General features: G+C 40.4%; 3 protein-coding genes across 8 annotated transcripts; 1 reads left to right on the top strand and 2 right to left on the bottom strand.

Annotated features, from left to right (window-relative positions):
- Positions 1-5206: 5206 nt before the first annotated feature.
- Positions 5207-8759, top strand: LOC115693670 (receptor-like protein kinase 7). The gene is made up of 2 exons (XM_030620708.2): positions 5207-7915; positions 8134-8759. Exons 1-2 carry the CDS (start codon positions 5329-5331, stop codon positions 8472-8474), a joined length of 2928 nt encoding a protein of 975 aa, XP_030476568.2. The 5' UTR covers positions 5207-5328; the 3' UTR covers positions 8475-8759.
- Positions 8760-9510: 751 nt separating this feature from the next.
- LOC115693672 (LL-diaminopimelate aminotransferase, chloroplastic) lies at positions 9511-15622 on the bottom strand. Its single transcript, XM_030620711.2, has 10 exons — positions 15473-15622; positions 15112-15188; positions 14742-14809; positions 13735-13851; positions 12925-12987; positions 11782-11886; positions 11552-11602; positions 10538-10858; positions 10130-10336; positions 9511-9972 (listed from the first exon to the last, which is right to left on the bottom strand). Exons 1-10 carry the CDS (start codon positions 15553-15555, stop codon positions 9679-9681), a joined length of 1386 nt encoding a protein of 461 aa, XP_030476571.2. The 5' UTR covers positions 15556-15622; the 3' UTR covers positions 9511-9678.
- A 2038-nt stretch (positions 15623-17660) lies between these two features.
- On the bottom strand, positions 17661-20359 carry LOC115693671 (putative pentatricopeptide repeat-containing protein At1g02420). 6 transcript variants are annotated; one of them, XM_056303345.1, is made up of 3 exons: positions 18181-20359; positions 18008-18065; positions 17661-17918 (listed from the first exon to the last, which is right to left on the bottom strand). In XM_056303345.1, exon 1 carries the CDS (start codon positions 20196-20198, stop codon positions 18759-18761), a length of 1440 nt encoding a protein of 479 aa, XP_056159320.1. In that variant the 5' UTR covers positions 20199-20359; the 3' UTR covers positions 17661-17918; positions 18008-18065; positions 18181-18758. The 6 variants fall into 6 exon arrangements, with proteins under 6 accessions (XP_056159320.1, XP_056159317.1, XP_056159319.1 ...); XM_056303342.1 differs by having other exon boundaries at positions 17661-18065; XM_056303344.1 differs by lacking the exon at positions 18008-18065.
- Between the last annotated feature and the right edge of the window lie 533 nt (positions 20360-20892).

Below are 20892 nucleotides of genomic sequence, written 5' to 3'. Positions count from 1 at the left end.
TTCGCAAATCTATGTAGATTTTAGCTTTTTGGGTTTACTCTAGAGTTTATTAAGCTATGAATTATATGGCAATGATAGTTTAGGGTGCTGTAGAGCCGTGGAAATTTACGGAAGTTAATTTGGAGTTACGGTTTGGTCGGAATGAATATTTAAAGTTTCATGCACATTACTGCTTAGTTACGAATTACCGTATTTGACAATGGTTTTGAGTTGTCCTCTTCCATCATTTGAGTTGGCAATTTACATTCTTTTAGTATTTCGAAAGGGCTTTCTTTTTATAGTAATCCTGTTTGAATCGGAGTTTGGTAAAGAGACTTGTGGTAGGAGAAAGTTGGTCATGTGAGAGGCTGTTTATCACATGAGTGGTTGTTCGCAGCGCAAGTGGCCATTAGATGTGATTAGTTGTTCTTGAGGTCTTTTGTCTATCCATAGTAAAAGATTTGACTCCAAAATTGTGTCACCTAGTCGAGTCTTAGTTAACGTAGTTATTTGCTTGAGCTTTAACATTCGTTTCTTGCTTAATTGATAGGATTTCGAGTTCATCAGTTCGAATAGCCTTTGTTGCTTGGTTTTGGCATTTCCAAATGTGTGGTGCTTATATTTCGAAAGTGATATGGGTAATATATGTTACGTGCAAGGTATGATTTGGTTTAAAAAATGTTAAAGCATATTGTTGCATAAAAACTAGATCGGACAAATACTACCGTTTTTTATTATTTGAGATGACGAAATATCCTTTGAACTAGTTTGAGTTAAATATTTGTAAATGGTTGAGAAATATTTTGTGAAACGATTTGCGAGAGGCCATAAGTACTAATTAATGAACCTAGTTTAAGAAATGAATTCTTGTTGTTTAATTGAATGTTATGGTTTGTGAAATGTATTTTAATTTATGGGATGGATTTTGGATTTGATTTGTGGGTATTGGAGGATGAGCTAGTAGTTTATGCTCATGTCGCTATGCTTAAAACCTATTGAGTGGTTAAGTACGCATACTGTTTTTTGGATATCTTTCTAGGCTAAGCCATCGGCTAAAATAAGTGGATACCTAGCTAAACAGGAATCTTAGTTGCCTTGTCACAAGGCGTTAATCGTCACCGTAGCCGGATATTGAGTATGTGATTGATCAATGGATTGAACCGTTGATATTTGTTTTAAGGGTTAATACTACAAAAAACTCTAAATTGATACATCCGTGACAAATTTACCAAAAACTAATCTTTTTACCATAAAAAACCCAAACTAGTACAATCGTGACAAATTTTCCCAAACCAATTTTTTGACCACAAAAAACCCCAAACTAATACACTTGTGACAAATTTACCCTCCATTATATTGGATTAGTACCATAAAAAATCACAAAATGTTAAACCTGTGACAAACAGAGAAATAAAAGCCCAAATTGATACACTCATTAACTACCACGTGTCATCCAAATCAGCAATTTAACAATAAAATTTAGCCGAAACTAACGAAAGGTAAATTTGTCACATGTGTACTAGTTTGGGATTTTTTATGGTCAAAAATTAATTTGAAGTAAATTTGTTACAAGTGTACCAGTTTGGGGGTTTTTGTGGTATTAATCCTTGTTTTAATATAATTGATTGAAAGAATATTTCTAATATGTATATATTTATGTTGAAGTGATATAACACATTCTAATCTTGTACGTACATTATATACTAGATTTGGGAAAAATGAGTTCAGATATTATTTTATAAATATAGATAGTAGATGCTTGATTTGTTTAGAAGAGATTTTTATGAGCTTCCAGAATATATATACCTGGAATAAATTAGTTCATAATAAGTATCAGATTTACAATAACATGGAAGGTTTTGTCAACTTCAAAATTAATAGGAGTTTTCCTCAACAATTTGTACTACCTACTGGGCTAGAGTTGCCCATACCATTTATCTTACATCATTTTAAGGTTCTTCAGTTTGTGGCAAGTAGAATGAGAGCACTATTGATGGGAAATTTTGGTAGTAGAATTTTGCATATGATCTAAGGCCATTGTATGTAAGTTTGATGATAGTTGTCGAGTTTAACTGAGTTTTGAAATGTATATATTTGTTTTATGGATTATAGAAAATATTCTTTAACCGACTTACTATTTTATCGAATATATAGATGGATATATATTATGATAGTAATTTTATGTTGGTTATATATTTGAGATTATGTCTTTTGGGTAGGACAACCGTCGTGTCGTTCTCCTTTCCTGTAGGAGTCGGGGTGTAACTGGGAATGTTGTTTGAAGACTAAAAGCTTTTTCTGTAGAACAAAACTTTTCTATACATAGTAAAAAATATGGGTAAAATAGAGTTCTATGAATGAACCTCACCATCACAAATCTCCATTCCATCCTACTTCCCTTAACATTAATTAGACACGTTTCTTTCACATCATTTAAAAAAACACTTAATCATCTCCTTTTATCTCATGGAATGTTTCTAGAAGAACATATTATCATCAATCTGCCTTACTTATTAATCTGGATGTAATTTCATATACAAGTCAATAAATCAAAACTTACCAATTAAAAATATAGTTTTTTTCACTTTTATAGTTATTTGATATACAATGTATGGACGTGTTTATCATATACATAGATCAGTGCATCATGTCATGTCGACGACCGACACGATGACACATTGATAATCATGTTAGTAGCGCGTGTCATATGATCCGCTCTATTAGAAAGATCATGTCTGTATAGAAGCAACTTCACGCATTTGTTAAACGTGTGGTTTTCGGATTAGGTATCCTGCTTTGACCCGACACAACACGGATTGATTACTCTAATTAATAGCCATTCTAATTTGTTATTACAAGAGCTTCACACTTGCGACGAATGATTCAAATTAAGCAGATTTAATCATAACTTTGCGGCTTTTCAGAGCAAATGCTTTTTGGGAAGATCTGGCATTGAAGCGATTGGTCTAATCCTAGTCAAAGTAGACGACTCAACCATCAATGGAGGACTAGCAAGGACAAAGATCGGGGACGGCAAGTCAACGATTTTGTTTCGTTTTTCTCCGAAGGAGTAGACATCCGAGTAGGAATCACTGTCCATCACCATCACACATATCTTCACGGCACTTCTTCAAGTCATTTTAGCACGTCCATTTTCAGCAATTTAATTTATTTTAATTGGACTATCCGGCAAAGAATTGTCGTCACAATTTACTTTTCGTACTTTATTTTTTATAATTCAAGAGCACGAGTAAAGAAATCCAAAAAACCCATGAACTAGTTAAAATCAGACTTTAACTTGCCCAGATCGCATAATTCATAGCGTTTTGCACGTAATTGCTGAAATATTGAACATTTGATCCCTTGCTTCTTAGCTAAATCTCGATGCCTCGACTTCCAGTCAAGTGTGTCAACCCAAGGGGATTATATGTTTTTGGAATTTCATTAACAAACTTCCCACATACTTGCGAAGTTTTTTTGAAATTAAAGCTTAGATTTTCAAAGTCCTGATTGCACATAAAATTAGTGCATTGGTTCTCGCAATCGTTTTAGTTAATTGATTAATAAATGTCTCGCAAATACTCGTTGGTCATTAATAAAAGGCCTATTATACATAAAATGGGTTTGATAGTGGACAGACAATTAAACCTATTAAAATGTAGATTGAAGCGGTCATTATTTATTGGAAATCGATAGAAAACCCGAATTCATATCCGGTAAAATTACTAAGATCACATGGAGAGGGTCAGCTAAAGCCTTTAGTCATGTGCACTCCAGGCGAACCTATAGAAGTTGATGGTTGTGATTGAATTTGGTCTATAAAACTGAAAATGTGCAAAAACTTTATTTGCCTCTGCTATTTCTATGAGTCTCTTTCACTTTGCATATATGGCATCGCCACTTCTTGTCCATATTAATCGCATCTCCTTGCACGATATGGATTCCGGACATTCATGATCCGGAGATATATGTAAGCATCATCCTGTATTCTTAGGTTTTTTTTTTTTTTTCTCTTTCTCCCCTTTTAAAGATACCTTTCTGGAGATTTTTTTTTCCCTTCTGCAACCAAAACAGCCCCTAAATTAGGAGGCAATTCCTATTCAAGTATCATAATTGGTTTTTATAACGATTCAAATGATGTCATCGACGGATTCTTGTCATTTCAAATTTGACGTATAATCATATGTAAACGTACTAATTCGTGTTTTGGATTGCGCTTTTCTCATTTCTACTTTCAAAAATCGGAATCCATTGTTTTCTTCTTGAACTTTCAAAATCCATTACTTTCTTTTAATTGATGGGAGAAGAATATTGACAAATCTACACCGAGGGAGTCATTTATGAAGAAAGATAACATGAATATGAAAAAAGGTTTTTTTTTTAATTAAGTGTCGTTCCCTCCCACGTGGCAGACACATAAAGGAGAGTCAATCATGGCGGCCACGTCACTTCACCGGCCCGCCCACCTCAAATCGAGTGGTCGGAGGACAGTGGCGCAAACTTTCCACGTGGCACAATCCCAAGAATGTTAGGCTGGAGGGTGACTTTCAAAGAGTGTCCCTTCTCCCACCATCAAGAATTAGGATTAACAATTTGCGCCATGATCGTGCTTATAATTCGTGACGATTTGTCTCAATTTACAGCAATAAGACGCGTCGGGCCTCGTTGAATCGGATTTTTCTCTGTAATTCATAAATTAGATCTAGTTATACCCAGCATTTAATCTTTCTGAACAAGAGATTATTACACGCGCTTTTTGGCCAAATCCTCTTTAAAAAGAGGTTAATTAGCAGGAGAAAGAAGAATCAATATTAGTTGAATTGGGTTCAGATGTGTCGGGTCACGTTGAATTGGGTTTTTTTTCTCTGTAATTCGTAAATTATATCGGGTCGTGTCCAGTATTCACGACACCGTCTGAATCTTTCTCAACGAGGGATTATTGCGGGCACTTCTCGACCAAATCCTTAATTAGTAGGAGAAAGGAGAATCAAATATTAGTCAGCAATCAATCACCATGCAATTATTAGCAGCTAACGATCACGAAAATCGTCACCTACCGACCTCTCTCTGTCTTTTTCGTCTGTCGCTTTTGACCCCACATCGTGCCCAGCGGCGACTTCGTGCATGGCTGCGTCTGACTCTTGAGCTCTCTCGTTTCGCCATGTGAAGCTATCTGTATTCAACTCTCTCTCTCTCTCTCTCTTCTCTCTCTCTTTGGGTCTCTTCCTCGTGCTAAATGCACTTTTGACTTCCATTTCTCTGCTCTTCCTCTTCCGGTTCTGACGAACTCCTCCTCCTCCTCCTCTTCTTCTTCTTCTTCTTCTTCTTCTTCTTTGCCAGTGGCTCGCGATGGACGTGGCGGCCGGAATGTCTGCCGGGCTTCTTTTCGGGCGAGTGTTGGTGCTCTGCCTCTCTCTGAGTCTCGTTTCGGCCTCGGGGGCGGATGAGCTTCCGCTGCTCTTGAAACTGAAGTCCGTGCTCGAGACACCATCGAGCACGGGTGTTTTCGGTTCATGGAGGGTCGGCAACGACAAATGCAACTTCACCGGAATCGTGTGCAATTCAGATGGTTTCGTCACTGAGATCAACCTCTCTCAAAAGGGCCTGGTGGGTACTCTCCCTTTCGACTCGATATGCTCGCTTGGCTCTCTTGAAAAGATTGATCTTGGAGAGAATCTTGTCTACGGTAACGTCACTGATGATCTGAGGAACTGCACGAGCTTGAAGTACTTGAACTTGGGGTTCAATTCTTTCTCTGGGAAAGTTCCTGATTTGTCCACTTTGAGCGGCTTGGAGTTCTTGAACCTGAACAACAGCGGGTTCTCAGGGATCTTCCCGTGGAAGTCGCTTGGAAACATGACCAATCTTGGCTTTTTGAGCCTCGGAGACAACCCTTTTGATGTGACTAGTCCCTTTCCTATGGAGGTCATCAAGTTGGAGAAGTTGTATTGGCTTTACCTCACCAATTGCAGCATCAGAGGACAAATCCCCGAGGGCATCGGGAACTTGACGCTTCTCGAGAATCTCGAGCTCTCGGACAATGAATTGTCCGGCGAAATCCCTCGGGGCATCGCAAGGCTCGGCCGGCTCTGGCAGCTCGAGCTCTACAACAATACCTTGACCAGTAAGCTTCCTCTCGGGCTTGGGAACCTCACAAGCCTCGTGAACTTTGACGCGTCACATAACGGGCTCGGAGGTGATCTCTCAGAGATCAGGTTCTTGACAAGTCTGGCCTCCTTGCAGCTTTTCGAGAACCGGTTGACAGGGGAGATACCAGAGGAGCTTGGAGAGTTCAAGAATCTTACCGAAATCTCTCTCTACACAAATTGGCTGACCGGTTCACTTCCTCCAAAGCTTGGCTCGTGGGCAGATTTCAATTACATAGATGTTTCGGACAACTTACTCACGGGAAGTATCCCGCCGGATATGTGCAAGTATGGGAAAACAACTGATCTTCTTATGTTGGATAACAAGCTCACCGGTACTATCCCAGCGACCTATGCAAATTGCTCATCCTTAGTTCGGTTACGATTGAGCAATAACTCGCTTTCTGGTGCTGTTCCTGCTGGAATATGGGGCTTGCCGAATCTCATCATAATTGATCTTGCAGCGAATCAACTCGAGGGATCGATAACGTCTGATATCAGAATGGGAAAATCTCTGGCTCAGCTATTTCTATCTGAAAATAAATTTTCAGGTGAATTACCGGAAGCAATGTCTGAAGCATCTTCTTTGGTCTCAATTCAGCTTAATTTGAATGGATTCGTGGGAAAGATTCCGTCGACAATTGGGAACTTGACGAAATTGAATACACTCGATTTGATTGGAAATCTGCTCTCCGGTAGCATACCTGTGTCGATTGGCTCCTGCGTCTCCCTCGCCGATGTAAACCTCTCAAACAATTCATTGACTGGAGAAATTCCCGACAGCATCGGAAACTTACCGACTCTGAACTCCCTCAACCTATCCAATAACAAACTTTCCGGTGAAATCCCATCGAGCCTGGGATTACTGAAGCTAAGCCTTCTCGATCTCTCGAACAACCGGTTAACCGGACCTGTACCGGACTCTCTATCAATAGAAGCCTACCACGATAGCTTTGATGGGAATCCCGGCCTGTGTAGTCAGAGGCTTAAACAATTTCAGCCATGTATTTCAAGTTCACAGGCAACCACTCACCTCGGGGTTATCCTCTCCTGCTTCTTTGCCGGAATAAGTTTGTTGCTAATTGTATTCGCAATGATGATGTATGTGAAGCTCAGAAAGCAAAGAGATAGTCTCAAGAGTGTCAACAGTTTGTGGAGGCCGGATTCTTGGAACATGAAGCCGTACCGTGTACTAAGCTTCAGGGAGAGGGAAATAATTGATTACATAAAGACCGAGAACTTGATCGGGAGGGGCGGATCAGGGAATGTGTATAAAGTCGTCTTGGGGAATGGCAAAGAACTCGCGGTGAAGCACATCTGGGCGTCGAGCTCAGACAGCTTGAGAAGCCATCCTAGCAGTTTGGCCATCCTCAGCAAGAAAAGCACAGGCACGGCCGAGTACGATGCCGAGGTGGCTGCACTGAGTTCGATTAGGCACGTGAATGTCGTCAAGTTGTATTGCAGCATCACAAGTGAGGACAGCCACCTGCTTGTTTATGAGTACTTGCCGAATGGGAGCCTGTGGGACCAGCTACACGAGAGCCAGAAGATGAAGATGGGATGGGAGGTGAGGTATGAGATTGCGTTAGGGGCTGCCCGGGGATTGGAGTATCTGCACCATGGATGCGCTCGGCCGATTATACACCGTGACGTGAAATCGAGTAATATTTTGCTGGACGAAGAGTGGAAGCCGAGGATAGCGGATTTCGGGCTAGCGAAAATCGTGCAGGCCAGTCAGGGTGGTAATTGGACACACGCCATTGCAGGGACTCTTGGATACATAGCTCCAGGTAAATCTGATTTTAGACCGCGAGTCTTCAAGAATGGCCTGGGTTAGATTCTTGTAGCGATCAATTCGAAAAGGAAAAACAAGAGTTGTGCTTCCATAGTACTTTGGATCTCGTCTCTTCGTTCTCTATAGGTGGTCTGAGCTTCTGCTGTCTTTCCTTCAACTTTTTATTGTTCTTTGTTCCTCTCACAAATACTCCATTTCTCTCGTTTGCTGCAGAGTATGCGTACACCATGAAGGTCAATGAAAAGAGCGACGTCTACAGCTTCGGCGTCGTTCTGATGGAGCTGGTCACAGGAAGGAGGCCAATCGAGTCGGAATTCGAAGAGAACCAGGACATTGTTCAATGGGTGCGTGGAAACATGAGCAGCAAAAAGTCTTTGCTCGATTTGGTGGACTCGAACATTTCTGACACCCAAAAAGAAGACGCCGTTAAAGTGCTCCGGATAGCCATCCGTTGCACAGCTAACAACCCAACCGTGAGGCCGTCAATGCGGATGGTGGTTCAGATTCTAGAGGAGGCCGAGCCCTGCAGCCTCAACAGTGTCCTCGTCAACTAAGTAGGCAAAAACAGTCAAAAGACCGAAGAAAAACAGCTTATACCAAGCCCTCAAGCTGATTCTTGTTCTCTGCGTTAGGAATTCATGTAGTAGACAACACTACATTGGCATGCATAAGCCTTGAGGGAGCCCATCCCGGCTCGCATGTGGTTAAAGTGCATCCGATTTTGGAGCTGATTTGCTGAATCCTGATTAGAGCTGTTCCTAGAGACCGTAGAAAACTGATGATTTTAGCTTTTTGGGTTAACCAGTGAAAGATCTGGAGTTGTATTTTAGCCAATAAAATTTCCTTCTTCTGAGAACAGAAGAGAGTCGCAGCATAGCCATAGTTCTTTTCTTGGATTTTTGTCCTAACCAAATGGGACATTATGTGAACCAAAATTCGAACACAAGTACTTCTGATAAGGTATTACTTCTTGCTCGTCCCTAGCTCATATAAGATTCTTGTCCCCTTTAGATACATGGATCTGGAATCAAGAAATTTGCAGAGATTCTGCAGATTATGGTTGGCAAATTGATAAAAGAAAGATATATACACACGATTCTGCAGTTTCGATCTATTCTTGTTGCACTTTTGTCTATCCGGTGGGGGCTCTATAACTGGTAAAAAAAATCGACTCCTGGTTCAATATCGCGTCCTGTTTTCTGAATCAACATCTTCTCCATTTTAGGGTGGTTCAGTTTAAGATCGACATTTTTGGTGAACTCAAACTTTTGAGTAGGAGTAGACGAATGAATCTCGTGGGGGACGGATTTTACCTCTACTGGAGATGAGATGAGCTCCACCATCTCTACCAGAGGCATCCGATTCTGCTGATTCCAAAGTTCGATTTTTCGCAAACGACATTTGATAACATTATTGACCAACGACATAGATGTTACAATAATGTTAGTTGGCATTTCAGGGTACTTGTGTCTATAATCGCTTGACAAACGATCAGCAAGCTGAAATTCATGCCATTGGAAGGACACAATGCGATCACAGCTTCATTCCGCTTTAAAAAGCAGTCACAAGAAAATTACAACGAGCACTGTCTTATCTTCATCAATGATCAAATGATTCTTATTTCTCATAACCAGGAATCACTAGTCCAATGAGGAGGAAATATAAAATCCTAATACAAGTTTCTCTGGCTACAACTTTCTTCTTTCTTCCAATTACTTCCCCGACATTAAAGCAGCAGAGACAATCCAATTATGGCATTCACTTGTATAGCTGCTTAAATCTTTTACAAGCCTCAAGGATGTTGTTCCTGTGTCCGAAAGCACTAACCCGGATGAATCCGTCACCAGCAGGTCCGAACCCGCTGCCGGGTGTCGTAACTACATGAGTCTTCTCGAGAATCTCGCCGAAGACATCCCAAGAGCTGCGCCCTGGGAAGTGGATCCAGACATAAGGTGCATTCTTCCCTCCATATACCTTGAATCCGAGAGAGCTAAATGTATCCACAATTATCTCGGTGTTTTCTTTGTAGAAACCAATCACTTCACGCATTGCCTGCAAGAAGTAAAAACTTCAATTCATTATGAATGAAAACTTATAAGAACAGCATAGGTAGCCCTCCCGAGGCCAACTAAAAAAGGGTTGTATATAGTAATCAGCAATCACTAGAGTTACATCATTTAATTGAAAAAGATAGGACAGTGAAGCTCACGGATAGTCCTTCAGGTGAAAGGCATGCCAGTCCACCAGCTTGAGCAATATTGGATGCCCCATTGAAGCAAGTGCAGACAATGCGGTTGAAGTCCCTAGCAACAGGGAAACCATCTGAAAACAGCAGCTCTTTGGGAACCACAGTCCAACCAAGGCGAACACCGGTAAATCCAGCATACTTGCTAAATGATGATGTCTCAAGTGCAACCTTCAACAACCGCAGCAAATTTGACAGGGTTAATAAAAAATGCATTAAGCACAAGTTGAGGTACAAGGATAACAAATGTTCTCAATAGGAATACAGATCTATATATCAACACAATTTGGTAGAGAGCATCCCAGTAACTGAACCGATGCAAAGGAACAAAGCAACTTGCAATGGAAAACTCAGATGAAAGTTCAGCATTACCTCTTTGGCACCTGGAATTTCAAATATGCTTTGGGGGTTGTCATCTGACATGTACATTGCGTATGCAGAGTCATAGACGATAATGGAGCCATTGTCCTTGGCAAACTTAACCAGCCTTGTCAGTTGCTCCCTCGTTGCAGCAGAGCCAGTAGGATTGTTTGGTGAACAGAAGAATATGATATCTGTTCGAGCTACAGTGGACAAATCAGGAAAGAAACCATTCTCTGGCGTGCACTTCATGTACTCGATTTTTCCATACTTTTCAATGTCTCGTTGGAACTGCCCTGTCTGGCCCATTATGACACTCGAGTCTACATAAGCCTACAAAATACAGAAGTGCCAAAATTTGTTACCAAATGTCAAGTCAAGATAGACACGACATATTAACCAGCAAGAAGCTGCCCTATTTCCAATCAGAGTTTTACAACATGTTATCTAGGACAGCATCTCCATCAAACTTTACTGAAGCCACAAGTTACAAAAGACATACAGAATCCAAAGCGGTTTTTCTATGATGCACCAGGGCAGAATGTGGTACAACCGCCTAAAAAAGTTCTCATTTAGTTGGTAAATAAATGAGAAGTAAAGTAACTTATTTTTTGGATAAACAAGTTACCACATCTCTCATAGGTTTACCAACACAAAAAACATGTTCACCACATTTGATGGGTGTTTACAACCCAGGTATACTGTGCCCCGAGGCACTGTAAACATGACCGAATCCGAACATTCATCTCAAAAAAAGAATGCAATGAAATGCTTCAACTTACCTACAGAAAGCTTACAACTCTTTAAATGCAGCCAATGGAGACACAATAATTTCTCTCATATGTTGAAGTAACAAAAATCTGAACTTCCCGAACTGTTTGTCGTTTCTCACTTAAAACAAAGGAGGACCAATACTCTGACTCAGATGCTAGGGTTCAATCAGGAGACTGAAGTCTTCACTTTATACAATATATAGACAGAATCAAACATAGATTATATAGTCTCGTCTAGAGAGATCATGATTACCGGGTATGATGGATCTTGCACAGCCATTGTAACATCTGACCCAAAAACAACCTGCCATGAGCAAAGAAAACTAAATAGTGCCCAAAAAAGACAAATAAAGCTACTTAAGAACCTCCTCGAGATGGAGTAATCACAAATTAAAAATCATGCATTGATCCAGCAGTCAATAACAAAACACACGTAGGAAAGGATTCCAAGTAAAAGGCCACCAGGAGCAAGACAAGATGTACCTGAAGGCGAGAAATATCACATTTTGCCCCATCTGAAACAAAGATATCTTCTTCTCCTATGCCAAGGTCTCTATAGAATGTCGAAGCAATTGCAGCTCTCAATGGCTGCAAGATTAGGAAAGACATTACGTTGGTTCTATTCCAATAGTAGCAAGAAGACTTTAAAGTTTACTATATCACTCAGCATATTATATCTTTGATTTTCCTTTTAAGTTCCACCAAGCTAACGTCAGCAATCTCTCTTGAAGACAGTGAGCTATGAAATAACTCAGGAAAACACATCTACAATGCCTTATAGGTAACATAACAGGTCATCAAATCAAATAAAAGCTTAGAATGATGTCTAGCTTAGGTTAGATATTCACGAGATTTGGTTATAATGATATGCTTAATTATGTCCTGTCCTTGATTACTGAGCAGTTTGATACTAAATAAAGCTTGATCATACAAGAGGATCCGTGTTATTGACAGCACTTTGTGGAAATCATCACTTGTTTCTACTTCTGTACTTTTCCTCAATCAGATTTTTTACACATATTTAAATAGCATATCCTACTATCCATTGCAAGCACATAGCAGGTGAATAGTAAATGGGAAATGGAGACAGATGCAGGGCCATGAAAATCAATTGAAGATGTAAGATTTTATGGGACCACTACCAACTATTCTAAAAGCTTAAGCTATTAGATGAAGGCGTGGTTTAATATTTAATTATTCTAACACTCCCCTCATGCTTAGTTCGGTCTTTTTGCCTAGTACTAAGCGTGGACATATTTAAATGGGGAGACAAATGGGGCCTGGAAAGATTTGAACTCATGACCTCCAACTTTGATACCATGTAAGATTTTGTGAGACCACTACCAACTGTTCTAAAAGCTTAAGCTATTAGATGAAGGCATGGTTTAATATTTAATTATTCTAACAAAGGAAACTCTTAATAACATTACTAAAATGTAGAAGGATTTTTTCGTCTAATTTGACCTCAAGAGTAAATTAACAAACTAATGCACAACAATACTGTTAAATCAAAAGTTGTATGAAGTGACAATCATGTATATATCACGTCTGCGGTATTAGAAAATAAAGGTTCCAAACTCAATAAATATAACCAGCAAGAGAAGAGTAGTGGTTTAAAAAAAGTACCTTTTCACCCTGCTCTGCACCGTACCCACTGTAACCCTCCAAAGTTGACAGTGCATCAGATCTCTGTCAAATTTAAAGAACTTAACTATTTGCCAAGCATTGAAATAAGTAGAGATTCTAAATCATCACATAGGCATGTTTGCATAGAGTTGAAACAAATATCTGAAGCACGCAACAACAAATTCAACCAAGACAAGCAGTGAACTTGAAATCAAAGGAAAGAGCATGACTAATTCATCCAGGAAGTATTACACAATTGACTGTATGAAATTTGAGGGAAACGAAAGCAACAAGTAGAACTGTCCGTATGGAATGATCTCTAACCAGAGGCCTCCTGTGACAATAATAGGCATTTCTCACTTACATCACCAGTTCAATGACGGCATTTTGTGGCTTCATGGTACAATAAAGACATTCAAAGTTGTGCCATAACTTTCTCCAGCCATCTTTTGCAGTAAATGATGGTAAAGCGTGCAAAAAATCCAAAAGAAGGGGTGCCTTATTTCCATCTCATCAACCAACAAATCAATAAAGATTTGAAAATTACTGAAAGAAAGGCAACCACTCGAGTGAGGGGTCATATAAAATATCATCTAGCTACAAGACAATGGGCAAATAAACAATAAGAACCTGAATCAGAAAGGACTGAATAGTAGTGATTGAATGAAATTTAACTAGGATCTAAACTAACCACAAGAATTAACCCAACAGATTTACTGTTCTATTAATTCCGTTTTTGGTTCAAAATTACAGAGAATCTGACTAGATAAATAATAATGACTAAGCATCGTCCTGAGAAAATAGCAGCACCTTTGCCATGGCCGACGTGATAACATCTGGAATGGGCTCAGTAGTATCCCCAATCCCCAAGCTAATGACTTGCGCATCAGGGTATTTTAGCATGTGTGCTGCCCTTCTTCGAGCAATCTAAATTGAAAAACGATTAGCTATACAAATAATACACAGGACAAGAATAGTCTCAACAAAATAAGAGAGTTTCTTGTTCGACTAGAAAAGGATTATGCAGAAAAGCAAAATAAATTGATACAATGACAATGATGCATGAAACCGACAAGTAAGTTACGTGTTTGAAGCATTTGATTATATTTTCAATCAAGCATCAAGATGAAATCATCAAATTTCAAATTTGTGAAGGTTTCTTTTCCTAATGCTAAGTCTGGCAATAAAATTGACCTTTATTATTCATTACATCGCTTGCGTTTTTATAATCTTGAAACATCTAATCTTTGCTCTGTTGTGGCTGGCGAAAGCATCACAAGCACTGAAATTGGAATTGGTGTGACAAACTTAAGAAACCTGATCACTTAGCCATTAACTTGAATCCTGTTGACAATTACTCATTAGCAGATGAATTAAACTAACTTGAAGACTGCCCAGTTTTCAAATAGCGATGAATTATCTGAGAGCAGATCATTTGAACACTCACAATCTTTAGCACAATAAACTGATATACAAGCTTTAAAATGGAAGATCAGCAGTTCTACCCCATCAAAATAATGAAAGGGATAATTCCAGTACATCCCTACACTATTTCTAGATTGTTAACAAAAGCTCTATCTAGATGCTCAGTAAAATCAACTTTTGATAAGTTTGTCAAGTCGAGAGCTCCCAAATACCTTTTTTGGGTGACAGGCCAGATAATCAATTAAGATTCATTATCTAAGATTCTACATACGTACAGGAAGTTGAATTATGGTTCACAGTGGTTCGCTCATAAGAAGGTACAGTAGTTAAACACTACATAATAAAAAAAAATCCAACACCATTAAAAAGAAAATTAATGAATAGCGACAGACCTCGGGGAAAAGGTAACCAGCTTGAAGCTTGGCCATGTTGGCATTGCGCAAAACCTTAGTCTTGTAAGCTTCAGACACACGAAAACAAGAAGTCCAAACCGTCAGCTAGCTAAAGGGAAGGCACTTCCCATGACTCTGAACTGATTCTAAATGGTCCTAAACTTAGAAATATTTTAAATAAACCCTCATGATGTTTCACTTCAACTAAAGAAAAAAGAAAAAAGAACTACCTAAAGGACCAATACTACAATGACTAAAGTTTACTCCACCATCACATTTTGAATCAAAAGACACCTCATACCACCTTCAGTGATCTTATCCGACACAGAGAAAGAGAGAGAGAGAGAGAGAGAGAGAGAAGAGCTCTTACTGGTCTTTTCCTCATAAGGCGCGGCTACACATCGGACAACTCCAATCTTTTTCGCAGGGATCGAGACGTTAGAAGCCCTGTTAACACCAACACAAAAATGGGAAACGAGTACAGCACACGCAAACAAGGAAAACTCCGTAAATTGCTCTGCTCTCATGTGAGACTCAAACCGACACGGAATCCAGCGAATGCCCAGTACTAAAAATCCCACCTTTCGACGGCATAACTCAAGAAATGCAACCAGGCACTAAAAAAGCTTCGACCTTTCCGCAGCCACGGGCTTGAACCAGAGACAAGAAACAGAAGAAAGAAGGCCCTTTTTTTTTTTTTTTTTGGTAGACCCAAGAACAAAGACGGGTACCTGGAAGAGCCCAAGTTGGAGGATGCCAAGAATGCAGAGGAAGACGAAGAGATCGCGGCGGGGAGGTGATTCTGCAGAGCCATTCTCCTTCTCTCTCTCTCTCTGTCTTCCAGCCTTCGTGAAAAGAGTGCAAACCAAAGAGGCAGGAGAGAGAACAGAGAGAAGGAGAGCCGCCAAGAGAGTTGGAAGTGGAAGTACGCAAAACCCTAACAAGGGTTGACGGCGGACACGTCGGACTACGACCGGCGCGCGTGGAACCGCAGAGGGACATGAATCTCGTGGGGCCCCCCACGGCGCTGCCCTGTCGGAATCACGTGCGACGCACGGGCCAGCCTTTTTTTTTTTTTTTTTTCTTTTAATGCTTTTTAACACGGGATTATGTCGAGTATTTGAGTTTTTATACGATTTTGTTAAGATGGGGCATTTTCGTTTATTATATTTGCATCGTGATTGATTTATTTCAATCTTTATATCAAGATACTTTGCACAATATCGTATTAGAGATTGTGATGATATGTAAACTAATGAAGATAATTTCTTGCGCCGTTCTTCGAAATAAGGACTGAGATTTAATGATTCTGATTTCACCCATTTAATGGTTAATATTTGAATATGTGATTAGGCACACCGTTTGTCCTGTTGTTGTTCTCTGTCTGACCATTGCTAAGAAGACCTACTGCAATTGGTATAAGGCTCGTCTGGTTTCATCCTAACATGCCTAGATTCAGCTTTATAAGGTGGTTAGCCATGCTTTGCAGGTTACCTGCTTTTGGTGATTTAGCACAATGGTGAACTATTAATCTTTTTTTTTTATGACCTTTTGTGAAACATCCTATAAGTTTTATGAAGTGTGTAAATCCATGTTTTTTATATGTACAGATGACCTTGCACTTTATACACAATTAACAAGATAATCTACTATTGTTCAATGTTGTCTTCTTTAGGAAGAAATAAGGGATCCTCTCTTTTATTGGAGGGGATATGGGTATTGATACGCCAAAGTGTTTATAATAGCTCAACTCTAGTTATGGTGGTACGATATGTATTATAGGAATGATTAATTACATACGGGATACACGATAATACACATAGATTATAACAAAAAGACCTCATAATATACATAGATTACTAGTTAAAAATGGGTCCATCTATTGATGCTATGTGAGGTTGATAGAGAACTGGGATTGGGAATTGCATTAGGCCAGACGGATGTAGAAGTGACTTGAGAATGGAATAGAATGGTGGCAAATATAATATATGGAAATCTAGGAATGTGATGCTCTGTATTTTCATTTTTTTTCCTTCTTCATTCTTTTGTTAAGCTGATAAGACAAGATATTGCACTTGATCTCAGAAAAAGGGCCGGGAAAGGTACTCCTAAAAAAGCTTCAAAAACCATATAAATAACCCCTCCATCAAGACACAGACAAGTATGGACTTAATACAACGAAACACCAGGATCCATTACCAATCTTCCACCGAAATAGTGCTTGGGCGGAAGCTCGCAAATCCAGAATTTTCTTCCGCTCGCTTTTGTTACTCTCAACCATAGACAAGTATGGATATCAATGAAACACCAGGATAGCTACACCAAGCTGTAAACTAACTATCAAAAAGTTAGCTCGGTTCCCATTTCCGACACAGGACATGAAAGATGAAACATCGTCGATCTCATTCATTACTGATTATTGAAGAGTGTTCCTGTACTCGGGACTTTCCATGGCAGCATCATTGCAAATCAGGAGCTTGTGGAGCATTATTAGACTATTGATACTGCAACAGAGGATGAAGTCAGTATGTGCTAGGTCAATACACATTCTGAAATGTACCTGGAAAAATGTTTTAACTATGCAACTGACCATTTAAGTAAGATCGATAGGAAGCATGATACAGCGGCAGAGAACAACACCGGAACCACATGGAAATAGGCATAAAATCATTACTGCAGTGAAAACTTCCCCGTGCATTTTCACAGCAGCAGTTGTTTTTAAGGTTTTTATTCCCGCTTTCTGAGTTCCTAGTATGCTAATCCTCTACTATGATAAGTAGTACCCAGTTTCACCAAATTACCAGATCTCCAAAAAGACATGATATCCTTTCTTCCATCAGTTTGATCTTCCCAACAGTCCCCTAACTAGGCGAACTTCCGAAAGAATTGTACTGATTAAACAATTCCAAATACGTAACATTTAGAAACTTCTAGCGATCTGCAAAATGGATTTCTGACCCATATCGAATGTACATTTTTTATTGGCATAAGAAAGCTATGTATGACTATTACAAAATTGTCAAGTACCAGACAGATCCATCAAGCTTGGCATTAATGACTATTCCAAGGTCTCATGTCCTGTCATCTTCTCTACGAGCTCAAGTGTAGCAGTGATGATTAATTCTTCATCGTGTGCCAATTCTTCACCTTTCTCCAGTCGTTGAAGCTGAGCATAAGCTACAAAGATAACAGTAAATAAATAGCTTGACCCTGAATAAACTAGGATAAGAGTCTGGAAAACTAACAAATCCAAGCGCCATACTCACAGCTTTATACAGCATTAGAAACAAGCTATCTACTCACCAACAAGTTCCAACTCCATGTCTAAAGGTAAGGAGAATGTAGAAAAATTTTAATAGGCAGGCCAAATTCACTCTTAAACAGCCATAACATAACATCTCAACTGTAAATGAAATTACGACATATATCGAACAAATACCTGCATAAGCTTCTCATATTCATACACTGGCAAAGAAACAGCTGTATGAAACTGGAAACTGTGTCGAGTTTGTAGAAAGTAATCACTTCCTCTTGGCAAAAATAGGATTTATAATTAAGTGAAAAAAGAAAATTCACAAAATCCCGATTAATTGGAGCAAACAATTTCCAGCACTTTGTTTCATAAACACAAAGCCATTGTTGCTCACGCCAGGTCCAATAGAAATTAATAACTTTCTCTCTGCAAAAATCAGATAATTAAATTAAGTGAAGAAAGAAAACTCACACAATCAGGATCAACTGGGAAATTAAATCCTGCAAATAGCACTAATATTCATAGCGATAAACTTGCTTCCCTTGGGACGAAGCCGCAATTTTAGCTGTGATGTAGCTGAGCAACAAATGGACCCAATTAACCTACCTATTTCAAATGCTTCCCAAAGTTATTCCTCAAGCATCTGGTGCCGCTACTTTTGATGCAATGATCAGGCACATGACACAACTCAATACACAGCACAGCAAATTTCAGCATGCAAAGGTAAGCATCGTTCATCAATCACATTTCTCGGGAAATTGTTGTTAAAGCTGAAGTACTCTCATCTTCTCTGACAAGTTCTGGAGGGCCTCGGGCCTATTTGCCAATTCCATCAGCACCTTAATTCTCCTAAAGGAAACATGACTTGGCTTATGACCTTTCTCTACCATCTGCAGGAAACACTTTTCAGCTTCTGCCAACTTCCCCATATCACAGAGCAAATCAAATAATACATCTGATACCAAAGTGTAAGATCCGAATCCTTTCTCGATCATGTCATTCCATAGCTTTAAGGCAAAGTCCACATTCTCCTGCCTCTTACATAACTTAACCAGAAACATACAACTCTGCGTATTGGGAAGACATCCAGCATCCATCATCCTCACATACAAGCCATCAGAATGCCGCAAGTCGTTCGACCAAAAGAAAACTCTAAAAAACAGATTGCACGTCGTCGAATTTGGACTTAAACCCTTACTCTCCATCTCATCCAGCAAGCCATACGCATCACCAAGCCTTTTTGCAATACAATAATTTCTAATAGCAGTGTTATACGCAGCGACATCCGGGTAGCACCCATACACCTTCATGTCCTTCAAAACATCTCTAGCTTTATCTGGCTGACCAATTAGCCCCAACCCACCGATAATGCTAGTATAGGTGATTACATCGGGCGAGATATCTTCTTCCCTCATTTTCTCGACGACCTTATACGCATTGTCAATTTCTCTACCTTTACAATACACATCAACCAAAGAATTATACGAAACAACATCAGGTTTCACACCCATCTCCTTCATTTCCGCGAAAAAATTCTCGGCCTCTTCTGCAGACTTCCATCCGGACAAGAGTATGTTGAAAGTCTGCAAATTCGGCTGAAAGTGGCGCTTCAGGCCGTGGTAAACATTCCTCGCGTCGTGCATGCTCTTTTCCTGACACAAGGTCCTCAGCAGCGCGTTGAAGCAGGCCGTGTCGAACTCGGGAACGAACTTCCTGAACATCCTGAACGACTCCACGGTCTGCCTCACGGAGCAGACCTTCGCGACCCGGGCCAGGACCACCATCATGCTCCGCGGCGTGATCACGGACCGATCCGTCCTCTTCATCTCGGTCAAGACCTCCCAGATCAGATCGAACTTGCGGCTCCTCCCCAGGATGTACAGCATGGTGTCCACGGCGAACGCGGAGTGGTCGAACCCTCTCCGGCGGTTCGCGTGGCGGAAGAACTCGAGCGCCCGCAGCGGGTTCCCGTGGCTGAACCTGAACCTCTTGAGCACGCCATCGACCAGCTCGTTCGACAGGGGGGCGACGTTGCTCGACTGGAAGTGCTGCTTCAGGTCGGCCGGAGACGAGAGGTTCCGTATCACGTCGTAGAGCCGGTCCGCGTCGGCATTCCCGGACGTCTCTGCGGAGGAGAAGGAGCGCAGCGACGTGCCGGCGCGCCACGGCCGGAGATGATTCCACAATGCTCGGAGGTTTCGCATTTCGTCGGAGAAACGGAAGATGCGAAGGATGCCGCCGGAGCTTCTGCACGAGGTCGGAATTCGATGTTCTCCGGCGAAGCGAAGGAATTCAGGCGAGCACGGCGGTGCCGAGCGGAAGGGGAAGGGGGCTTAGGGTTTTGCGATGAGCAGCAGGTGACGGAGGGGAAGGAGAAGAGGGTCAAAACCGCAAATTTGCAATCTGGCCCTCCATTTTTTGGAGGTTTTACATTTATCGCCCTCGATCCTAAAGTCTATTGCAATTAGGTATTCGGAATTTGGAAAAATGCTAGAAATTCTTTTTGATCATGAATTGTCGATAGATCTGTGAAACGGATGGATCGGATTGATTTGAGTAGGATGAAAATGGATCCAATCCAAATTGATCCAGTTTTGGGTGAGCAGTTTCTAGATGGGTAAGTTTCAATTTAAACGGTCTGTCGAGATTGTTTCTCAATTTTCGAAATTTGGAACCTATCCTATAAATCCAAGGTCGGTTCTAGGGTTTACACGAGAACCGGCCAACACTTTTTTTTTATTTCTCAAGAGTGTTGCTCGAGACTCCGATTCTTCAGTTGTACTGTGCAAATGCCTTCGAAAAGCCTATGTGTTTGCTGGAATTGGAGAAATGAAGCTCAGTCGTCTTCTATTCTTCTTGTACACCCGAGCGACTAATCTACAAGAGGCTCATGAGCTT

Source organism: Syzygium oleosum, unplaced genomic scaffold, assembly GCF_021117445.2.
Source record: "Syzygium oleosum isolate NSW1041296 unplaced genomic scaffold, Sole_v2.1 Sole_v2.27, whole genome shotgun sequence".
Lineage (NCBI taxonomy): Eukaryota > Viridiplantae > Streptophyta > Magnoliopsida > Myrtales > Myrtaceae > Syzygium > Syzygium oleosum.
The sequence above is the reverse complement of the archived record's forward strand: the minus strand, read 5'-3'. Positions and strand labels throughout refer to the sequence as shown.